At 33.0% G+C, this 19,129-nt stretch overlaps 1 protein-coding gene across 1 annotated transcript; it reads left to right on the forward strand.

Moving 5' to 3' along the window:
• The first annotated feature begins 201 nt into the window (after positions 1–201).
• Positions 202–2,815, forward strand: LOC110903223 (G-type lectin S-receptor-like serine/threonine-protein kinase CES101). Its single transcript, XM_022149320.2, has 7 exons — positions 202–973; positions 1,141–1,251; positions 1,327–1,526; positions 1,618–1,828; positions 1,916–2,153; positions 2,243–2,393; positions 2,507–2,815. The coding sequence occupies exons 1-7, from the start codon at positions 280–282 to the stop codon at positions 2,813–2,815; spliced, it is 1,914 nt and encodes a 637-aa protein (XP_022005012.1). The 5' UTR covers positions 202–279.
• The last annotated feature ends 16,314 nt before the right edge of the window (positions 2,816–19,129 follow it).

The raw sequence follows: 19,129 nt of genomic DNA on the forward strand, positions 1-19,129 counted from the left end.
GATGATGACCAATTCAGGAGAGTATGGGTAGCCAAAGCCAACCCGTCTACCGCAAACATATCAAGTTCTAGTGTCCTCATGATTGATCCTGACACTGGCAAATTGATCATTGCCACTGGAGGAACAACTCTAGTAAATATCTCAGACAATCAATCAGGTCCTACGCGTAATTTGACCGCAACTCTTCAAGACACGGGTGATTTCCAGCTGAAGAATGAAGTTGACAACCAAATTATCTGGAAGAGTTTTGATTATCCAGCTAACATTCTTTTACCTGGTATGAAACTCGGGTATGACCTTAGAACAGGCCGTAATTGGAGCCTAACGTCATGGCTAAGCGATGAAATTTTTTATTCTGGTGCTTTTACTATGAGTTGGGAATCCAATGGAGAAGATTCACAGAGATTGTTGATTCGACAGCGGGGGCAGCCATATAGGACCAGTGGGGATTTGAATAATCAATCATTCGAGTTTATGAGTGTGAACAATCCCTTTAGTCAATACTGGTACAATATCAGCTATGTGTATAATAATGAAGAAAGATATTTCAGTTACCATAGCTTCAATGGTGTTAGACCCATGTGGATTTTGACTGCGACGGGACGGGTTTTAGACGGTGATAGCAGTATGTATTTGAGCTTCTCTGAGTTTTGTTATGGGTATGATTCGGGTAATGGGTGTGTCGCAGGTTCTAATTTGCCTGATTGTAGGAGTAAAGATAATAATTTTACTCTAATGAATGGGGACTTTACTCCTGGCACATTTGAGGTTACACCTGATGATAATTCAAGCCTAAGCTTTAGCGATTGTATGGTGAGATGCTGGAATGATTGTCGTTGTTTGGCGTTTGACTCTCGTGACAATGGAGTTGGATGTAACATATGGACAGGAACCGAATCAGCCAATTTTGTAGTTAATCCACAAGGGACTTCGGTTCGAAAATATGTGCTTCTTTCTCCAACTCCGAGCAAGGGTAAAATAATTCTGATTGATTCAGTGATTTGTTGGTTAATTGTTATGTATTATTATAACTTCATTTTTTCTATAATCCAAATCAATAGTTGGCCATATTATTATTATTATTATTGAGCTACATTAGGATGTACTATGGCGCCAATATCTAACACAAGAAGTATGCAGGAAAGGATGCTAAAATCGTGATTTGGGCACCCGTTGTTGCTGGAATTTTTCTACTTCTCTTTTGCTTCGGTCTATTGTGGTATCGTAAAAATAGAAAGCTTAAACGAGAAGGTATAGCAGTCTATATTTATATTATAACAGTCTAGTTTTGAAGTATATGCCTATTTCACATGGTTTTGATTGTAGAAGAGAGACAAGAGGACGATGACAGACATTTTCTTGAGCTGATGGCTTCGGAAAGCTTTAAGAATTCAAGTGATACTGATAGAGGTGGCAGAAAAGGAAGAGATATGGTAGTGTTCAGCTTTGCTGCTATAGTGACAGCCACAAATGATTTCTCCGATGAAAATAAGCTTGGACAGGGTGGTTTTGGACCCGTTTATAAGGTATATATATCTTTTCATTTGACGTGTTTTTAGAAGTGTCAGTAGTTTATGTTGTTGATTAAAGCTCAATATAATGTGGTTATGATGAAAGGGGAAACTTAGCGATGAACGAGAAATTGCAATTAAAAGGCTTTCAAGAACATCAGGACAAGGGCTTGTGGAATTTAAGAATGAACTCATACTTATTGCCAAACTTCAACATACAAATCTTGTTCGAGTCCTAGGTTGTTGTATTCATGGAGAAGAAAAGATGTTGATTTATGAGTACATGCCCAACAAGAGTTTAGATTTCTTTCTCTTTGGTAAGAAATACATCCATCTACATGTCTATGATGGTTTGAATTTTGATACTTGTTTTCTTTATCTAAGTTGTCAAACCGATTGAATAGATGAAACCAGGAAGGCGCTACTAGACTGGCCAAAACGATGGAATATTGTTGAAGGAATTGCTCAGGGATTGCTTTACCTACATAAATACTCGAGAATGCGGGTAATCCATAGGGATCTTAAAGCTAGTAATGTTTTGCTAGATGAAAACATGAACCCCAAGATTTCTGATTTTGGTATGGCGAGAATATTCAAACAAGATGAGACTCAAGCAATGACCCAAAGGGTTGTTGGTACATAGTATGAACAACGCTCTCTCTGTCTAAAAACTTTGCAGTTGAGTTATTTCTAATTAAAATTACCGACTCTAACTCAGTTACATTATGTAGTGGTTACATGTCTCCTGAGTATGCAATGGATGGGACTTTCTCGGTGAAGTCGGATGTCTTCAGCTTTGGAGTCTTAACCTTGGAAATTGCTAGTGGAAGAAGAAATACGAGCTTCTCCCATCTTGACAAGACGGTCAATCTTATCGGATATGTAACTCAACTTTGAAAAATCTAATGCTTCTACATCCAGTGTATTAGAAATTTAATTTATTTGACCCCAAAACTCAAAATGTAGCATGCATAATTAACTTTTGAATGATTTAGGCATGGGAGCTATGGCAACAAGGGGATGCATTGCAATTACAAGATCCAACACTGGCCGATAGTTGTGTTGTACACCAATTGTTGAGGACTATTCATGTTGCACTTCTTTGCGTACAAGAAAACGCAGTTGACAGGCCAGAAATGTCCGAGGTGATAGCTATGCTTATCAACGATACTATGTTGTTACCTGTCCCGAAAAGACCAGCATTCTTTTTTGGTGGAACCGTGTCTAAGTCAACTTCAGTCGAAGGGAAGGAAGAGGGCGACTCTGTAAACAACATAACAATTACACAAATGGAGGCTCGGTAGCATATCAATCAAACTGTAAGGTAGGAACGACGATATAAGATGTATAGTGCTCTGAATGGGTGTGTCTATTAGCAGTTCATGTATAGTGGTTTTGCTGAACCATAACATAAGACTATAAAATTATTTTCGCAACCATCATCTTTTTCATAAACACATACAAATTTCAGCTGTCATTGTTTTCCTTCAGGTGATTCACAAAGAAGTTTATGTTAATCTGTTGGGTTGGAGGGTGCAATAGAGGTTTGCTCCAAATCTCATGATGCTTGATGTCATGGATGTCCAGGTAGCACTTGAATCCAAGAAAGCTGACTCCTTCAATAATGTCTTATTCAAGTGAAATTCAGCCCATCATATTACCGCATCGATCAAACCCTATAAACCAACCAAATGAAATCTTGCCTTACCGAAAACCAATTTATACTGTATGGTTAATGGTCTGAACTTTGTGTGACTTTCTGTCTCAGTTTAGTTCTAGTCCATAAACAACCGTAAATGTGTTAGCAATTGTTGATATTTCAAGTAAATGTATTTCTATAAATGTTTATCTAAGTGTATTTGATGCAAAGCAGAAACAAATAAAACAAGAAAATAATCCCAAAATATGTATGGAATCCTGGAACTGATTACTTAATACTGAAATTGACTTCCTAAACAAGCACGTAAATTTCAAACAAAAAATATACGGATTTTTAAATCGAAAATGAATAACTTGAATAAAAGATAAATACAACATTACTGTAGTTTTTCATTTTTATGAAGTATTTTCCCACTAATTTTACTCGTTAACTACCTCTAGGTGATTTGATCTCGCACACTCGTTTCTTGTGTTCGTGCTCATGTGTATAGACTTCCTCCTGCAAACACTACATACATATGGATCTACTGGTTTAACAACATATGAATGTATCAAATGGAGAAACAGATCATGGAGGTTTGTTGTCCAAGTCCTAGAAAACAGCCACAATGTTTCATTGTTTTGGCCAGCACTCTGAACCAAAGCAAATGGGTGTTGAATTTTGAGAGTTTGGTTTGTGTTGAAATGAGAAAGTCTACCCATTCTAACAACTACTGTTAAGGTTCTTACTGTTGAGTAAAATCTTGTTAACACAGAATCTAACCAAACTGACCAATTTTTTTTTTTTTTTTTTTTTTTGAACGGCAAAGGCTACATTACTCCTATTCTAGACGACACCAATAAATACTAAATTACACCTCATGCCAGGATTTGAACCCTGGTCTTTTCTCCAAGAGGCAAGAGCCTCTACCACCCAGCTATAGCTATAGCTGGAATGGCAAACCAAACTGACCATTGTCAACCCTCAAAAACACAATCCTTGGAGTTGGACATGGATAATGTAGACAAAAGTGTAACTTGTAATAACATAATTATACTTTCTGTTAGCTCTGGTTAACTAAAATCTTGCCATAACAACAAACCCGTGTCCATTTGATAAAACCGAATGACTTAAGTGGTCCGAGTGATATCAATAAAACATAAAATAAAAAAACTGTTCTGATGAATCGTTGATAGAATATCCTGCTCGTGAAGCTTGGAGCAAGTCTGATGGTTATGTTCTTTCCAGGGTCGTCTCTGAAAATCCCCAGAAAAAATTAGGCCCTGAGCGAGTTGAGAAATACGGGCCCTTATTGGGCCAATTTAAAAGGGTTTAAACTTTAGTTAGGTTTAAACTTTAATTAAACTATTGGGCCAATTTTATATAGTTTCAAACTTTACTAATTCGTATCGATGAGTAAAAGAGTAATGAGCTTGATTTAAAATAAGTTTTAGTGTTGATTGAGTTTAAAATAAATATAATGTTATGTTAAAAATCTTAAAAAATCTATAATATAAGATTAAACAAAATAACTTTTAATAATAATATTTACGAGACCTATAATTCAAAGGATTTATGTGAAACATAACTTTAGCTAATGTAAATTGTTGTGTCAATTTTGATTATATCTAGAGAAAAAAGAAGATAATATGGCCAAAATCATAGGATACAAAAATATATGCTGATACTACCAAACTTAGAAATGGGGGCCCAAAAGCAGTGCAGACAAAAAAAAAAAAAAATTGATGATGCTGGGGTTCAGAAATAAAATAGCTAAACAGAGGGATCGATCCCACGTCTACCGTGAAAACAAGATACCACAAAACCAACTTAGCTGCATTAAATTAATTATTATGAAACAGGGTTATATATATATATATATATATAGAAAACATGAAATTTTTTTGGGCCCTAAAAGGTTTTGGGCCCTGTTTGGTGGCACACCCTGCACTTGCTTTGGGCCGGGCCTGGTTCTTGCTTTCATTACTGCAAGTTGTTCTTCATCTCTGTTACATCTGGCTCGAGGCATATCTTCTTAATCTGAACTGTGTGAACGAATAAAAGAGGTTTGCATCTGCATTATGGATGCTCTGGTGGCCGGTATGGTGGTCAAAGAGGCGGTCAACGGTGGGGTTATGGTAGCGGCGCAGCTTGTTGCCCGTTTACCAACTATCTCCATGTAAATTTTAAATATAAATTAAAAGACGAAATGGCCATGGTGATTCATTTATGGGCCCAAGGCCCAACCGCACACCCACAAGTAGGGGTGTTCTTCCGGTTTCGGGTTTTCAAAGCTAAATATTTAATCCGGTAACTGAACCATTCTAGGTTTGGGTTCTTCAGTTTTCGGGTTAAATGGTTCAGGTTTAGAACGGGTTGGGTTAGATCGGGTTTCGGGTTAGAAAATGAACTAGTCTAACAGAAAAGTACAACCTTTTAAATATTAAAATATCAATATTAGTTATTAACGAACACTATAAAATCGATTTTGTAAAATAACTCTTATATGTCGCTGAGAATGGAGGATATTGAAGATATGGAATGTATTATGTATGTTGTGATTTAAAACTCTTAGAAATTATAGATATGGGTGGACTTCGTGATTTAAAATTTTTAGAAAAGGATGATGTAAAAATTTTTTAAGATATGGTTGGCTGCATCATGTAATAGGAAAGGATTATTAGGTCATTTTAGAATAGGGTAAATTACACTTTTCGTCCTTTATGTTTGTACTGGATTTCAATGGATAGCCTTTAACTTCAATAATTACAATCACAGTCCTTTTTATGTAAAACTCATTACACTCTACGTCCTTTAGATCTAACCAAGTTAAAATTTTCAGTTAAGTATAACATGTGCCTTGCACATGAGGGTAAATTGGTAATTTTTCAGTTAAGTATGACAAATCCCTCTCTCTCTCTCTCTAGCTTTTCTCTATCACAATCATCCGGCAACCACCACCCCCACAATGTCGCTGCCACAGTTAAAGCATAACAAACACCGTTTTTAAAATCTTTAAAATCTTAGCTGGTAGCTGGAGATGGATTGGTGATGAGCAATAGAGAATAATGAAGGATATACATGTTTAGAAAGGAAATATTCATGATTGAATGGTGAACCCCCAATAATCCCTCAAATCTGGTAACTTTTCATGTGCTAAAACACAACAATTGAATCTATGTGATAATCTTTAAATATATGCTATTATTCATGTGCCAAACAAAACTGAATCTAATTTGTTACATACCAAACTTAATAAATAAAGTACAGGTATCTTTGCACGATGTACAAGCAAGAACATTCAAGAACATTCTTGATGAATCTTGAACCCCAATAACCCCCTCGATATTGATGTTCTAGTGGATGCAATAGAAACCTCAAAATCTCAGCAGATTCGACTCAGTGGGAAGTAAGATCTGGTGGATCTGATGGTGGTGGGGGTGGTGCGATGGTTTGAGAAAGAAAAGGTAGGGTGGGTGATGGGAATATAGCAGTGGTTTAGGCGGTGGCGATGGCGGTGGCAACACTGTGACGGTGGTCGGTGGTGGCCACATAGGTGGCGGTGGTGACTGATGGTTTAAACACGTTGCCCGAGTGCCTCGCCGACGCCAGAGAGTTGTTCGGCCTTAGAACCTACCGGTGGTGGTGAGAGAGGAGGGAGACAATGGTGGTGTTGTAATGGTTGACGATGGTGATAGGATCCTGTGATTTTATTTTGACCTAGAAGAGAAGTCAAGAAGAAGAGGAAAGAGAGCTGAAGAGAAAAAGAAAGGGAGAGGGTTTTTGTTTTAAATCTGATTTTAATGTTAATTTTTATTTTTAATAAATAAATAAGTAAAATTACCAATTTACCCACATGTGCAAAGCACATGTTATACTTAACTGAAAATTTTAACTTTGTTAGGGCTAAAGGACGTAGAGTGTAATGAGTTTTACATAAAAAGGATTGTGATTGTAATTATTGAAGTTAAAGGCTATCTACTGAAATCTGGTACAAACATAAAGGACGAAAAGTGTAATTTTTCCTTTAGAATATTATGGTTATATCTAGTAGATATGCTTGTAATAGGAAAGGATTATTAGGTCCTTTTAGAATATATGGTTATATCTAGTAGATATGCTAATTGTTTTAAAGCTATTTCGGAATTTTCGGATTAAAACAATTATCCATTATTCAACCCGTTAACCAATCAACAGAACTATATTCGCGTTTGGGTTTACAGTTATTCGGTTACGGGTTCTTCGAGTTTTGTCTACTTCGGGTTCGATTGACTTCGGTTTCGGGTTTTGGGTTGGGTTTCGGGTTTCGGTTAAAAAAGACAGCCCTACCCACAAGCTGTGAATGGACTTAAATCTCCACATGTTATGTCTGAGCCCAATTCTTCTCGTTTTCAGCCTAAACATTCTCATCCAACCAGAGGTGGACAAACCAGGTATTTTTAATAATCGGTTCCGGTTGTGAAACTGCTGGTTTCGGTTTCTTGTTTTAAGGGTTGGAACTAGTTATTGCTATAACCGGTTCGGTTCCGGTTATTTAACCAAAAAACCATACCCTATGTGCCCGGTTTCGGATAGGGTGGTATTAACATACCCTTTTTTGGAGTTTTTCTAGACCCTATTTTCAGCTTTTTTTAATACTCTATTGCATTTTCATTACCCTATTTTCTCGTCTTTTTGTTAATTATTATTAAATATGCATATATAATAGAAAAAATAAGATAAATGCGCTAACATAAGTTTAAAAGATAAATACTAGAATCATGTATCGGGTATAGCCATGTATAATCGGTTCCGGTTTGGGTTCTTGTTCGGTTTCAGGTATTAATCAGGTATGGTCAGTTCTAATTCTAGGTATTGAGATCCAAAAGCATACCTTATCTATATTCTACGAGTAGGGTCGATTCCGGATTCGAGTATAGAATACTCGGACATTAAAAATCCGGTTCTGGGTTTTTGACAGAGTCCAATTCTCTTATGCGCCTTTAAATCCAATTGATCTTAATTACTTTGGGCCTCAAGATTTTGGAATTTGGACCACTCCACTTGCTTCACCTCATTTTGGCCTAACTTCAGATTTGTCCAATGTATGTGAGAATATTGATTCGTGGATTCCCGACTCAAGTGCAACCGCTCATATGACTACTACCGACTTTTCTCTCGTTTTTTACTTCGTTCCATATACGGTTTTTGAGAAAGTCTTTGTCGTTAACTGTCACATCTCGACCCGCAGCGGATTAGTTGACCGGGGGCATGATTGATTGTTCACAGCTTATGACAAAATATTTTAAAATTGAAATCTTATTTATAATCAAATATAAACAACGTTACAAAACAATTAATTCAAATAATCCTTGAAATGCAAACATAACCAAAAATATTTGTTTTATTCTCTAAGGCCTCATCCCTACGTGTCATCATCAACTTCTTCAAACATGTTTAGTTGTATCATGCGTAAAAGAAATTTTTGGGTCAACATAAGTTGGTGAGTAAATCTAATGTTCTAATAAAACTGTTCATTTTTGTTTAGTTGATTAAAAATGGTTAACATGCAATTCAACGGTAATTATATGGCCAAATTAAGACATACTGGTATTTAAACCTAATACAACCAAAACAACCAACATAATGATGTGAAACTGCAATAAATATGATAAATAAACTGAAATGGTAAATATGAGACTCAAGTCCACCGACGAGCGAATCTAAATGTAGTGACAATACTAGGCTACAACCCATGGTCATGGGGAACCTAGTCAGCCTGATGGATCCATGTGAATAATGATTAGCGATAATGATTAGTAACATTGGTTAGTAATACAAACAATGAACAAATAATAATTACCACATAATTACACAATTGAACTTTGCATGTAATTGAACAATGAAACTTTAAGTAATGAAAAATGCGTTGATGACACATAATACACCCCAAAACTTTTAAATTGTAGAAAGGGGAATTAGAAAGATCTACTCATTGGTTGCGTATTTTGATTCCTTGAGATAGCGTACGAAGAATGAGAAAACTCCAAGAACAAAACTACCCTAAAAATATAATGTACCAAAAATATTAAAAACCACAATAAAACATAACAAAAGTACAACCTATGATTTGGGGATTTTTGTGAAAGCTAAAATATATCTATTAATTTTTGACACGCAAAATAAATTAATTAGTTTTATCATTCGCAAGGTACGTCTTGTGTCACCATGGTTTGCTAGATCACAAAAGATCCAGATGACATCACTTGGAAGGTTAGGAGCTTTCCCACAAAATAACATTGCAAATATTATATAAAAATAATTAAGATGAGAGTTTATAAAGGATAATTATTGGTCCATAATTTAATCAAAAAAATTTATTGTAAAAACATAAATTAAATATATTTAGAATTTTAATAAAATAAATTTATAATTTATATCTTCGGGAAAAATACAAGTAATATTTATAAAGTGTACTAGGTTAGAACCCGTGTATTACACGGGTTGAATAAATGTAATTTTATATACCAAATAATAAAAAAATTATATCTTTAAAAATCTCTTTAATTTCACGAGTTGAATAAATGCAATTTTATATATCAAATAATAAAACAATATATATTTAAAAATCTCGTTTATTATATTTTTTGAATAAATTTATTTATATATTAAATAATAAAAAATAGTTATATCTTTAAGAATCCTGTGTATTGTACGGGTTGAATAAATTTAATTTTAAATACTAAATAATGAAAAAAGTTACATTTTTAAGAACCTCATGTGTTATATGGGTTGAGCACATGTAATTTTATATACCAAACAATAAAAAGTTATATCTTTATAAACCCTGTGTATTATATGGATTGAATAAATCTAATTTTATATATTACATAATAAAAAAAGTTATATTTTTTAAAACTTCGTGTATTACACGAGTTGCATAAATGTAATTTTGTATAGTAGAGTAAATTGTCATTTTAGTTCCTGAGGTTTGGTCCAAATTGTCATTTTAGTCCAAATAGTTTTTTCTCCTCTGGGTCCCTGACTTTTCCATTTTCTTGCAATTTTGATCACATTGTCTAACTCAGTCTAAAAATCTGGTTATAACCAGGGGTATTTTGGGCATAACAGTTGTGTAGTGATAACCAGGAGTAGTTTACAACATAATTTATAAGCCTTATAATAATTTAATGCTAAAAATACCCCTGATTATAACCTGGTTTTTAGACTAAGTTAGGCAATGCGATCAAAATGGCAAGAAAAAGGAAAAGTCAGAGACCTAGAGGAGAAAAAAACTATTTGGACTAAAATAACTACTTGGACAAAAATTTTGTGACTAAAATGACAATTTACTCTAAAAAAATAAAAATGATGTATCTTTAAAAAATCTCATTTATTTATTACACGGGTTGAATGAATCTAATAAAAAAATTATATCTTTAAAAAAACTAACGGATATACTCGATATATGATTGATGGGGTGATTACGGTGATGGTTCTTATAAACGTCACATAAACATAGTGATTACCGTATTTGAGTTGAGAATTGAACACGAAAATAAAAATATAGAACCAATAAACCCCTTTTAAACATTTTTAAAATAGGTTCTACCCTTAACTACTTTAATTTAATAAAATAAATAAATCATTTACATTAATTTCAAGATAAATAATTTTGAAATCTGATAAATATTTTAAAATATTATATTAATCTCCTATATGAATTGTTTAAATTTATATTAAATTTAATTGTATAATTATCTTTTAGTTGATATTAATTATCCATCAAAACAGATAGATTCAATGAATGATATGTGTTTTTTCATTAGTTTATTCTTTCATTGGTTTCTTTTATTACATAGTATAGATATAAATATAGATATAGATTAATTCAATTTTGTATGATATTTGTTATTTGGTTAATTTATAATATGCGTTTGATTGATTGGTAAATTCTATATGATTACCACCAACTATTTACATGTTAAAATTTAAATAAACAAAATCACATCTTAATAAGACCTTAATTTGTTTTATTAAACTTTATATTAAAAAAACTGAACCAAATTATATTTAATATATTTCAACACTTAGTGTGTAAAGTTTTAATTTGGAATGTTTATAGGGAAAAAAAGTAAGATAACCACTGGCAATATCTAAATATTACAACTTTCAAATGATTTTTCATGTTCAATATAATCATTTTTAATATGGAAAATAAAACTATTATCATATATTAATTTAATCATGACTAATTAATAAAAATAAATTAATTGATTGAATCGACTTTGAAATAATTTAATATGGAAAAGATTTTATATTTAATATAGACTTTTTTTAACTGTCAGTACGTAAAATTAGAGTTTATAGCCTTTTGGATCGTACTTGTAGAATGGTGGCTTGTAGTTTGTTGGATTCTTTAATTATTAGTATCAATTCTTATTAGATTTGATTAAATATTATTGATAATAAAAATTTGTATTAGATTAGATTTTAGATTTGATTAAATATTATTAATAATAAGAATTTGTATTAATTTAGATTAAATATTAGTATTATTAGTATTATTAATAATTTTAATCAATTAAATGAGAGAATGACAAGTGTCCCAAAACAGGTTTCTTTTATTATATTAGTATAGATTTGTAGTAATTAACATATTTTAATATGTTTTATATGATTATAATATGATAAAAATATTAAATAAATACAAAACATGACCAAAAATTCTCTAAATTTGCAAGTGTTCTTCTTTTATGATTATAAACAATATAAAATCACCAATTTAATCAAAACACAACTTCTATACCAAAAGCCCCAAATCTAAATAAACCAAGAACACTAAGATTATGAACAGATCTAAGATGCCCTCTTTCATAGAAATTGATAGAGGGGTTTTGTAGATCTCGAAAAATTATGCGAAATAGGCTCAATAATTACCTTGTTTTGTTAAGAATTGAAGGATATATGAGAAACTGAAGTTACAGGCCCTAGAATCATTCTTGAATGAATTCTCGAGTTGTGAAGGTTGGTCGCACAAATTGGAGGCTAGGGTTTGCGTTTTAGAGAAGGAGAAATCGTTTAGTGTATGTTAGGGTTGTTAAAGTGAACGAATTCGGGTTTTAAAGATTTTGAAATCTTTACATCTTTCATGGAGATTTGAGTTCTTTGAAATTTGGAAGTTTGAATGACTAATCGAGATTTTTAATTATCACGTATTAGTGTTAGGGTTATTTAGTGTAATTTAGGATATTAATTTGTTGCTAAAATATATATGATATATATGAGGTTTGGAGCACAAGAAACCCGATTTGGGGGGCTGTTTTAGCACTCTAGCCCTTGTAGTTTACTAACTACACTAACATGGTTTAAACCTAATAAACTAACTTAGTTAGTGGTTTTTTCTTCTTATTTTATAGTTTTCATTAAATACAAAACTAGCCCTTTAACTTGTATTAACTTAACTAAATAACTAACTAATACTAACTTAGTTACTGATTCGCTTTATAATAATTAACCAAACTAACCATGTTTTATTTATAAAATTAATAATTTTTAACTTTTAATTATTTATATCTTAATTTAAATATAATATTAAATGAAACTAATAAATAAATAAATACACCTCATCATTATTTATTTCGTGAAAAGTTCCGTTTTATAAACGTGTGGATCCGATTTTCAAAATGGGTCGGATTTTGTTCTAATACCCGTTTTGGCGGGTGTTACATTAATGGTATGTCTCTCACTATCTCACTTATTGGTACCGCTTTACTTCACTTATTAGATTGTACTATAATTCTTAGACATGTTCTTGTGGTTCTTGGCTTAGCCAAAAACATTGTATCGAACACACAGTTACTCACATCCTATAATTGTCATTTTCTCCCATCTTGGTATGTTTAATCGGCGCTTAAATGGACAACTCCTCCTCCACCACATGCGTGCTAGTCCATATCAGTTGTACTCAGTTGCTTGCTGCTTCTCGTAGACTTTGCAATTTTTGGTTGGGTCATCCGTCTGACATTGTGATGTCTTGATTATCCATGACTACATATTATTCACATTCTATTGTTCCTTTACCAATTACCTCTACTATATCACATCAACGTATTGAATCATCCAAATTACCATTTGATTTTATTGTATCATATTCTAATTTTCCTTTACATATTATCCATTGTGATATTTGGATATCGCTACTTCATCACGTTTATTAATGATTTTAGTCGTTTCGCGTGTACTTATCAGTTGGCTCTTCGTTCTCGGGCGGTTGATGGTTTTCGTCATCTCAAACCATTTGTTAAGAACCTTTTCTCACGCATCATCAAAAATCTTCGGTGCGATGATGTTCCCAAGCTTATTCGTGGCTAGGTGGCTCGATAACTTTCTGATTCTAGTATCGCTTATCGTGTCCCGTGTCCATATACACCGCAACAAAATGGGGTTTCTGAGTGTAAAAGTCATCATCTTTCTCTCTAAGGTTGTTCGTGCACTTTTGTTTCATGCTCGCTTACCAAAGAAATTTTGGTATGATAGGTATGCCACTGCTTATTTTTCTCATCAACCGGTTACCTTCATCACTTCTTTATCATTCCTCTCTCTATGAGGTTCTATTTGGTTCTCGACCAAACTGAGTAAACTACTATTATTTGTGTCATTAAGCCTATATAAAATATCTTTTTACCGTTAATATTAAAATAAAAGGAGTAAAGTACTATTATTTCATGCTCGCTTACCAAAGAAATTTTGGTATGATACGTGGGATTTACAGCCAATCACACGTTCAACCCTCATTTGAAAAAATTCAACACTTTGGTCCTTGTAGTTGACAATTGCTCGCAATCAGGTCCCTCCCACTAACATTCGTTAGTTGAACGTTGGGATTTATGTTAAAAAGATCTTAATGCCCCTTAGGGACTGAAAGTGCAAGTCGAAATGTGGGTTCTTCTTTATATACTCTGTTTTTAGTTTGTATAAAAAAGGACATGATGGTCGATTTTTTAGTCAGAGATAACTGTTGTGAATTTCAGAACCAGAGAAAACATAATCATACCTCTCATCTCCTTAGAAAGTCAATGTACTTCAAAATGCATGTCTGCCCGTCTATTCTTCATATTATGATTTCCCAAACTACAATTCTTGTTTATCATGTTCCTTGGTTTCATCACAAGACAAATGAATTTATTTTTGACTTTCAATGCATTTTAAGTCCAAAACTTCTCCATAAACAAATGAATTTACTGTTTATCCTTCAACTGAGTTAAGAAAAAACGTTGTACATAGTTGACCTTTGAAAAATCTCCGATTTGGTTCTTGGTAATGGTACGACTTTAAATCAATTATCCTTTCTGATCGATTGACGATGGTGATCGTGTTTGAATCAAGAATCATTTTTATTGTTGTTGATTTGGTTCCAATTGTATCTGAAATTGGAATCGCTATATGTACTTTGTTTCTATCTTTCTTTTCTTTGATGGAGACTGCCTTCAATTTGATCCTTCTAAAACCAACGCTCAATTCAAACGAAAACAGGGGCTGATTCAATTTGATGTTTAACCAGTATTATATTAAATTAATAATCTTGAAAATATATTAAACATATGAGAAGTTTCTAATCTTGAAGATGGGCCCGACCTACGAACAGTTTGAATTTTTGAAATAATTGTTGTGACTAAACGCAACTCATTCAAAGCTTCAAGTTCTCTATCCATGAAGGGTTTTCGTGTTCAGAGTGGAACGGAGTAACAGTGAGATCAAGCACAGGGGTGGTGTTTCAGGTTCAAGAAACTACGAAAGTTAAGAAAATTAAATTGTCTTCAATAATATCCATATCACTAAGCCCTTAAATCTGTCTATGGTGTTTGATTTTAGAAAAGATGGAACGGGAAGAGTGAATGGTTCAGTTTAGGGTTTTGAAGAGGATGAAATATGTCACTGTGGGTTATAAATGTGGATTCGCTCCGAGAATCGATTCCTTAACCGATGAATGCGATTAACACGTATCTTGTGCGGAATCCAAGTACATGTGTGGATCAGACACAAAGAAGTAATTATAAGTTGTTTTCTGTTACTGATATAACAGTTTACAACCATGAAAACAAACGAGCAGAGCTTCGCCTCTCTGATGCTCAAAGTTACAAATTAACAAAGACCCTACAACTCTATATATAGGCATCACAGGTTCGTACCCGTCTTGCTACGAAGTGGCTCGGTTCGTACGAAGGGAGTCCCTTCGTATGAAACCACACTTCACATACCATTATATATAAAATTCAGTCCCTTCGTACGAAGCTGCCTAGTCCCTTCGTATGAACTGGCTTCAGCACACATGAATTTTATGTTTTGCACATTTCAGCACCACCAGTCTTGTCTCATCTGATTAAGCTACGATACTTGATTGACATACTGCACTCATAATAAACGACGAAATGACCAAAATGCCCTTTGAATTATAAGTACAAAGACACCTATACCCCGGTCAACTAACAATTTACTAACAGAAGTTTGATGGAGGGACTTGATTGCAAGCAATCGACAACCAAAGGGACCGGAGTGTTGAATTTTTCAAATAAGGGTTAAAAGTGTGATTGAATGTAAACCCAGATACTGAAACTGTAATTAATATCTATTAAAATCTTTTTGTCTAATAAATGGGGATTAAGACTGATGTCATAAGACAGCCCTCCCCCATCATAGACAGTTATTTTAAAAAGAGTGATGTCAATTCTTTAAAAAATGATGTCATCTTTTTTTCTAAAATACATACATGACCACATAGATGTACACATACATACATAAGTTAACTAATAAAATGATTTTATATTTAAAATTAAAATTGTAATTACTTTTAATTAATACCAATTGCGACATTTAATTGGGCCAACCCTTCTCCCCCAATTAAACCCTTCTCCTCCTTGCACGCCATTTTCCCAATTGAAATTCGAATTTGTTATGCAGAAATCGATACTCCATTCAATACTCAAAATAGTCTTTAAATACTCAACATCATAATCAGATTTCATATTCCTCTTTGTCGTTTTACCTCTTTCGTATATTTCCGATCTCCTGTATTCGTCATTGCAACCATCCAACAATGTCTAACGATTCCTGCAGTTATATTCATCAAATATCTACCGAGAAAGATACATGGAAGTTGAAGGTGCGAGTATTACGTTTGTGGAGGAAAGCGTATCAGATTGACATGATTTTGATGGACGAAAAGGTATTCTGGATAATACAAATTCTTATGTTTTTATTTGTATTTTTTATAGAAGATCTTATGTTTATGTTTTTTATCTTCTGTTTTAGTTAGGGTGATAAGATTCAGGCCACCGTAAAGAAGGTGTTGATGTGTGTGTTTGAAAATCAGCTTGAGGAGGGTAGTGTGGTGGTTCTCAGCAAGTTTGGTGTTGGTGAGATGAATGACAAGTTTCCTGTAATCAAGCATTCCTATAAGCTCATATTCTACCGTCATACAAATGTCAAACGTTGTGAGAATTTCGACGGACCTTTATATGGTTTTCAGTTTGTTGACCTACATGAGATTATAAATTGTGAGGTTGAAGTTGAATCAACAGTTGGTTAGTTATCTTTTTTTTTTGTATTTCACGTAACTAAATATACTTGCTCCTTTATTTTATTGGTGATGCGTTAATGTTAATGTTACTTATCTTTGTGTTTTTTTCCCTTTCTAGATGTGATCGGTTATGTTGTATCTACTACCGATATGGAAGTTTTTAATCGGTCTGGAAAGGAAAGCAAGAGGATAAGTTTTGAGATTGTTACGTTTGACTTTTATAGTTATGTTTGTACAATTACGTTCCTTCCTTTGAAGTTGCATACCTTTTAGGTTTATTCTTATGTTTGTATCTGTTTTATATGCCTTTATGTTTTCTTACATCCTTTTGTTCTGTTGTTAGTGGAGACACCATTGGTTGCACTTTGTGGGATAATTTTGCACAACAGTTTTCCACGTTTATTCAAGGTTATTCATGCGATGTCGTTGTCATTGTTCTAATTCAATTTGCTAAAGTTAAGAATTGGAGAAGTACTCTATAACCATCATTTATCATCTATCATAGTATATATTAATTTCTTAAATATTACTGCGAAAGTTTAAAGATGTTTTCCCTTTACTGTTGTAGGCAGCCCAAATATTCAAAATGCATTTTTGGTAGTCGTTTGTTTATCAATGATGATATTGAGGAAATTACAACTTTCAGGAATAGGTCAGTCAATCTTTATCTCCATTTACATTAGATAGCTTTTAAAGATTTATAAGTACTGTTTTATTTACATTTAGTGTCATTCCACTTATTATTTACAATGATTGTTTACTGTTTTTTTAGGCTCATTGAAGGTGGCCAAGTTGAAGGATTTTCACAATTACACCAGCTTCGTTGTCCAGTCAAACTGTTTACTCTTCTCGTGAAGAATTCCTGAAGAAGTACGAGAGAAAGTATGTCGAAGAGATTTGGGACTTTGCCGTTGTAAGTCATCGTTGTTTATTTTTTTGTAGTATTTATGTTCCAGAATTCAAGTTAAACAATACTTTATTTGCAGGAATCTGTCTTTGTTGTTCTCGGTACTATAAGGTCCGTTGAGGAAGATTTTGGATGGTTTTATGTTGACTATTCCAAGTGTAGCAAGAAGGTGATTCCTGCTTCTGATGCTGGTGGGTTTAATGATATAGATGCAGATGATGCTGCATCTGATGTTGGTGTACTTTACTGTCCTAAGTGTAAAATCCGTTCTCCAACAACTATCCTTAGGTACCCTTATTCTGATATTATGTTCATTTCAACATATGTTTAGAATCATATGTTTTAATTTATTAGTTTTATTATAATTTTTGTAATTGTAGATACAAGATACGTGTGAGGGTTCAAGATGCAACAGGCACTCTATCTTTTGTTATGTTTGACAAGGATGTTTCCAAAGTTATAGGGAGGTCTGCTCGTGATATACATGATCAACAGCTTAGGGTATGTTTGTAAAATTTATTTTTTTAATATATAATAAAAAAATAATAATACTAAATTATTACTCTTAGGATGGAGATGAAAATGTCTGCCCAAGGGAAGTTAAACAATTGGTTGGGAAGAGATACATTTTCAAAATTGAAATTTCAACTTTCAATCTGACGTCCAACTATCATGTTTATACTGTATTGAAACTGTGCGATGATAATGAAATAATAAAAATCATGTTGCAGGATGATGCCACCGAGCAGGTTAACTTATGTTCTAATGTAATCAATATTTTCATTCAAATTTCTAATTATCTTTTTTAGATTAAGTACATCTAACTTTATCTTATTTTATTAAAATACAGGATGTGGAATATGTCAATTCTGAACCCGCATCTGGATCCTGTATGTGTTTCAAGGTAATAAGTTATAAACTCTTTATTAAATTCAAACATTCTTTTCATAATAATTTTTTTTCACTATTATGCGTTACGATATTTTTTGTTTGTGCATAAGAGGCCTTTTCTTTTACCGAAGACTTGGAAGTCCCAACTGAATGATGATGCCACAAGTCCTCAAGCTGCTAAACATTCAAGTGATGTTTCAAAAGATGAAAACGGAGAGTCTTCTTCAACAAAACGAAGGCTTCTGAATGTCAAAGCCGAGAAGTGAACGTTATTTTTTTTTCTGATTATGTGTTTGTTTTTTTGGTACTAATCGTTGAACAATTAAATTTTGCAACTTTCTCTGCATATTTTATCTGCAAGTTCCGAACAATTTTTCTGGTCCTATTTTTGTTTAATGTTGATCTATTAAGTTACTTTTTGCTTATGTTGTTTATATATTTTGATTTATTTATTCATGTTTTTGAAGTTTTTTAAATCATTTAAAGTAGCCTAAATTATGATGTAACAAAATAAATCTTCATATTTAAAATGGCAGTTTTTTTTCTCTTTTACCTAAATCTTGATGTTTTCAACATCAATGTTGATATTTTAAACGCCTCTTCGTTTTATCCACTTAACCTAA

This window comes from Helianthus annuus, chromosome 13 (genome assembly GCF_002127325.2).
Source record: "Helianthus annuus cultivar XRQ/B chromosome 13, HanXRQr2.0-SUNRISE, whole genome shotgun sequence".
Taxonomy (NCBI): Eukaryota; Viridiplantae; Streptophyta; class Magnoliopsida; order Asterales; family Asteraceae; genus Helianthus; species Helianthus annuus.

What these genes read in the sequence shown, in the direction of transcription:
- LOC110903223 (XM_022149320.2), top strand. Translation starts at nt 280, where the DNA reads ATGAAACTCGGGTATGACCTTAGAACAGGCCGTAATTGGAGCCTAACG. An exon ending in GTTTTGGACCCGTTTATAAG is followed by an intron (nt 1,527 to 1,617) that starts GTATATATATCT and finishes TTATGATGAAAG; the next exon opens with GGGAAACTTAGCGATGAACG. An exon ending in TTTAGATTTCTTTCTCTTTG is followed by an intron (nt 1,829 to 1,915) that starts GTAAGAAATACA and finishes CCGATTGAATAG; the next exon opens with ATGAAACCAGGAAGGCGCTA.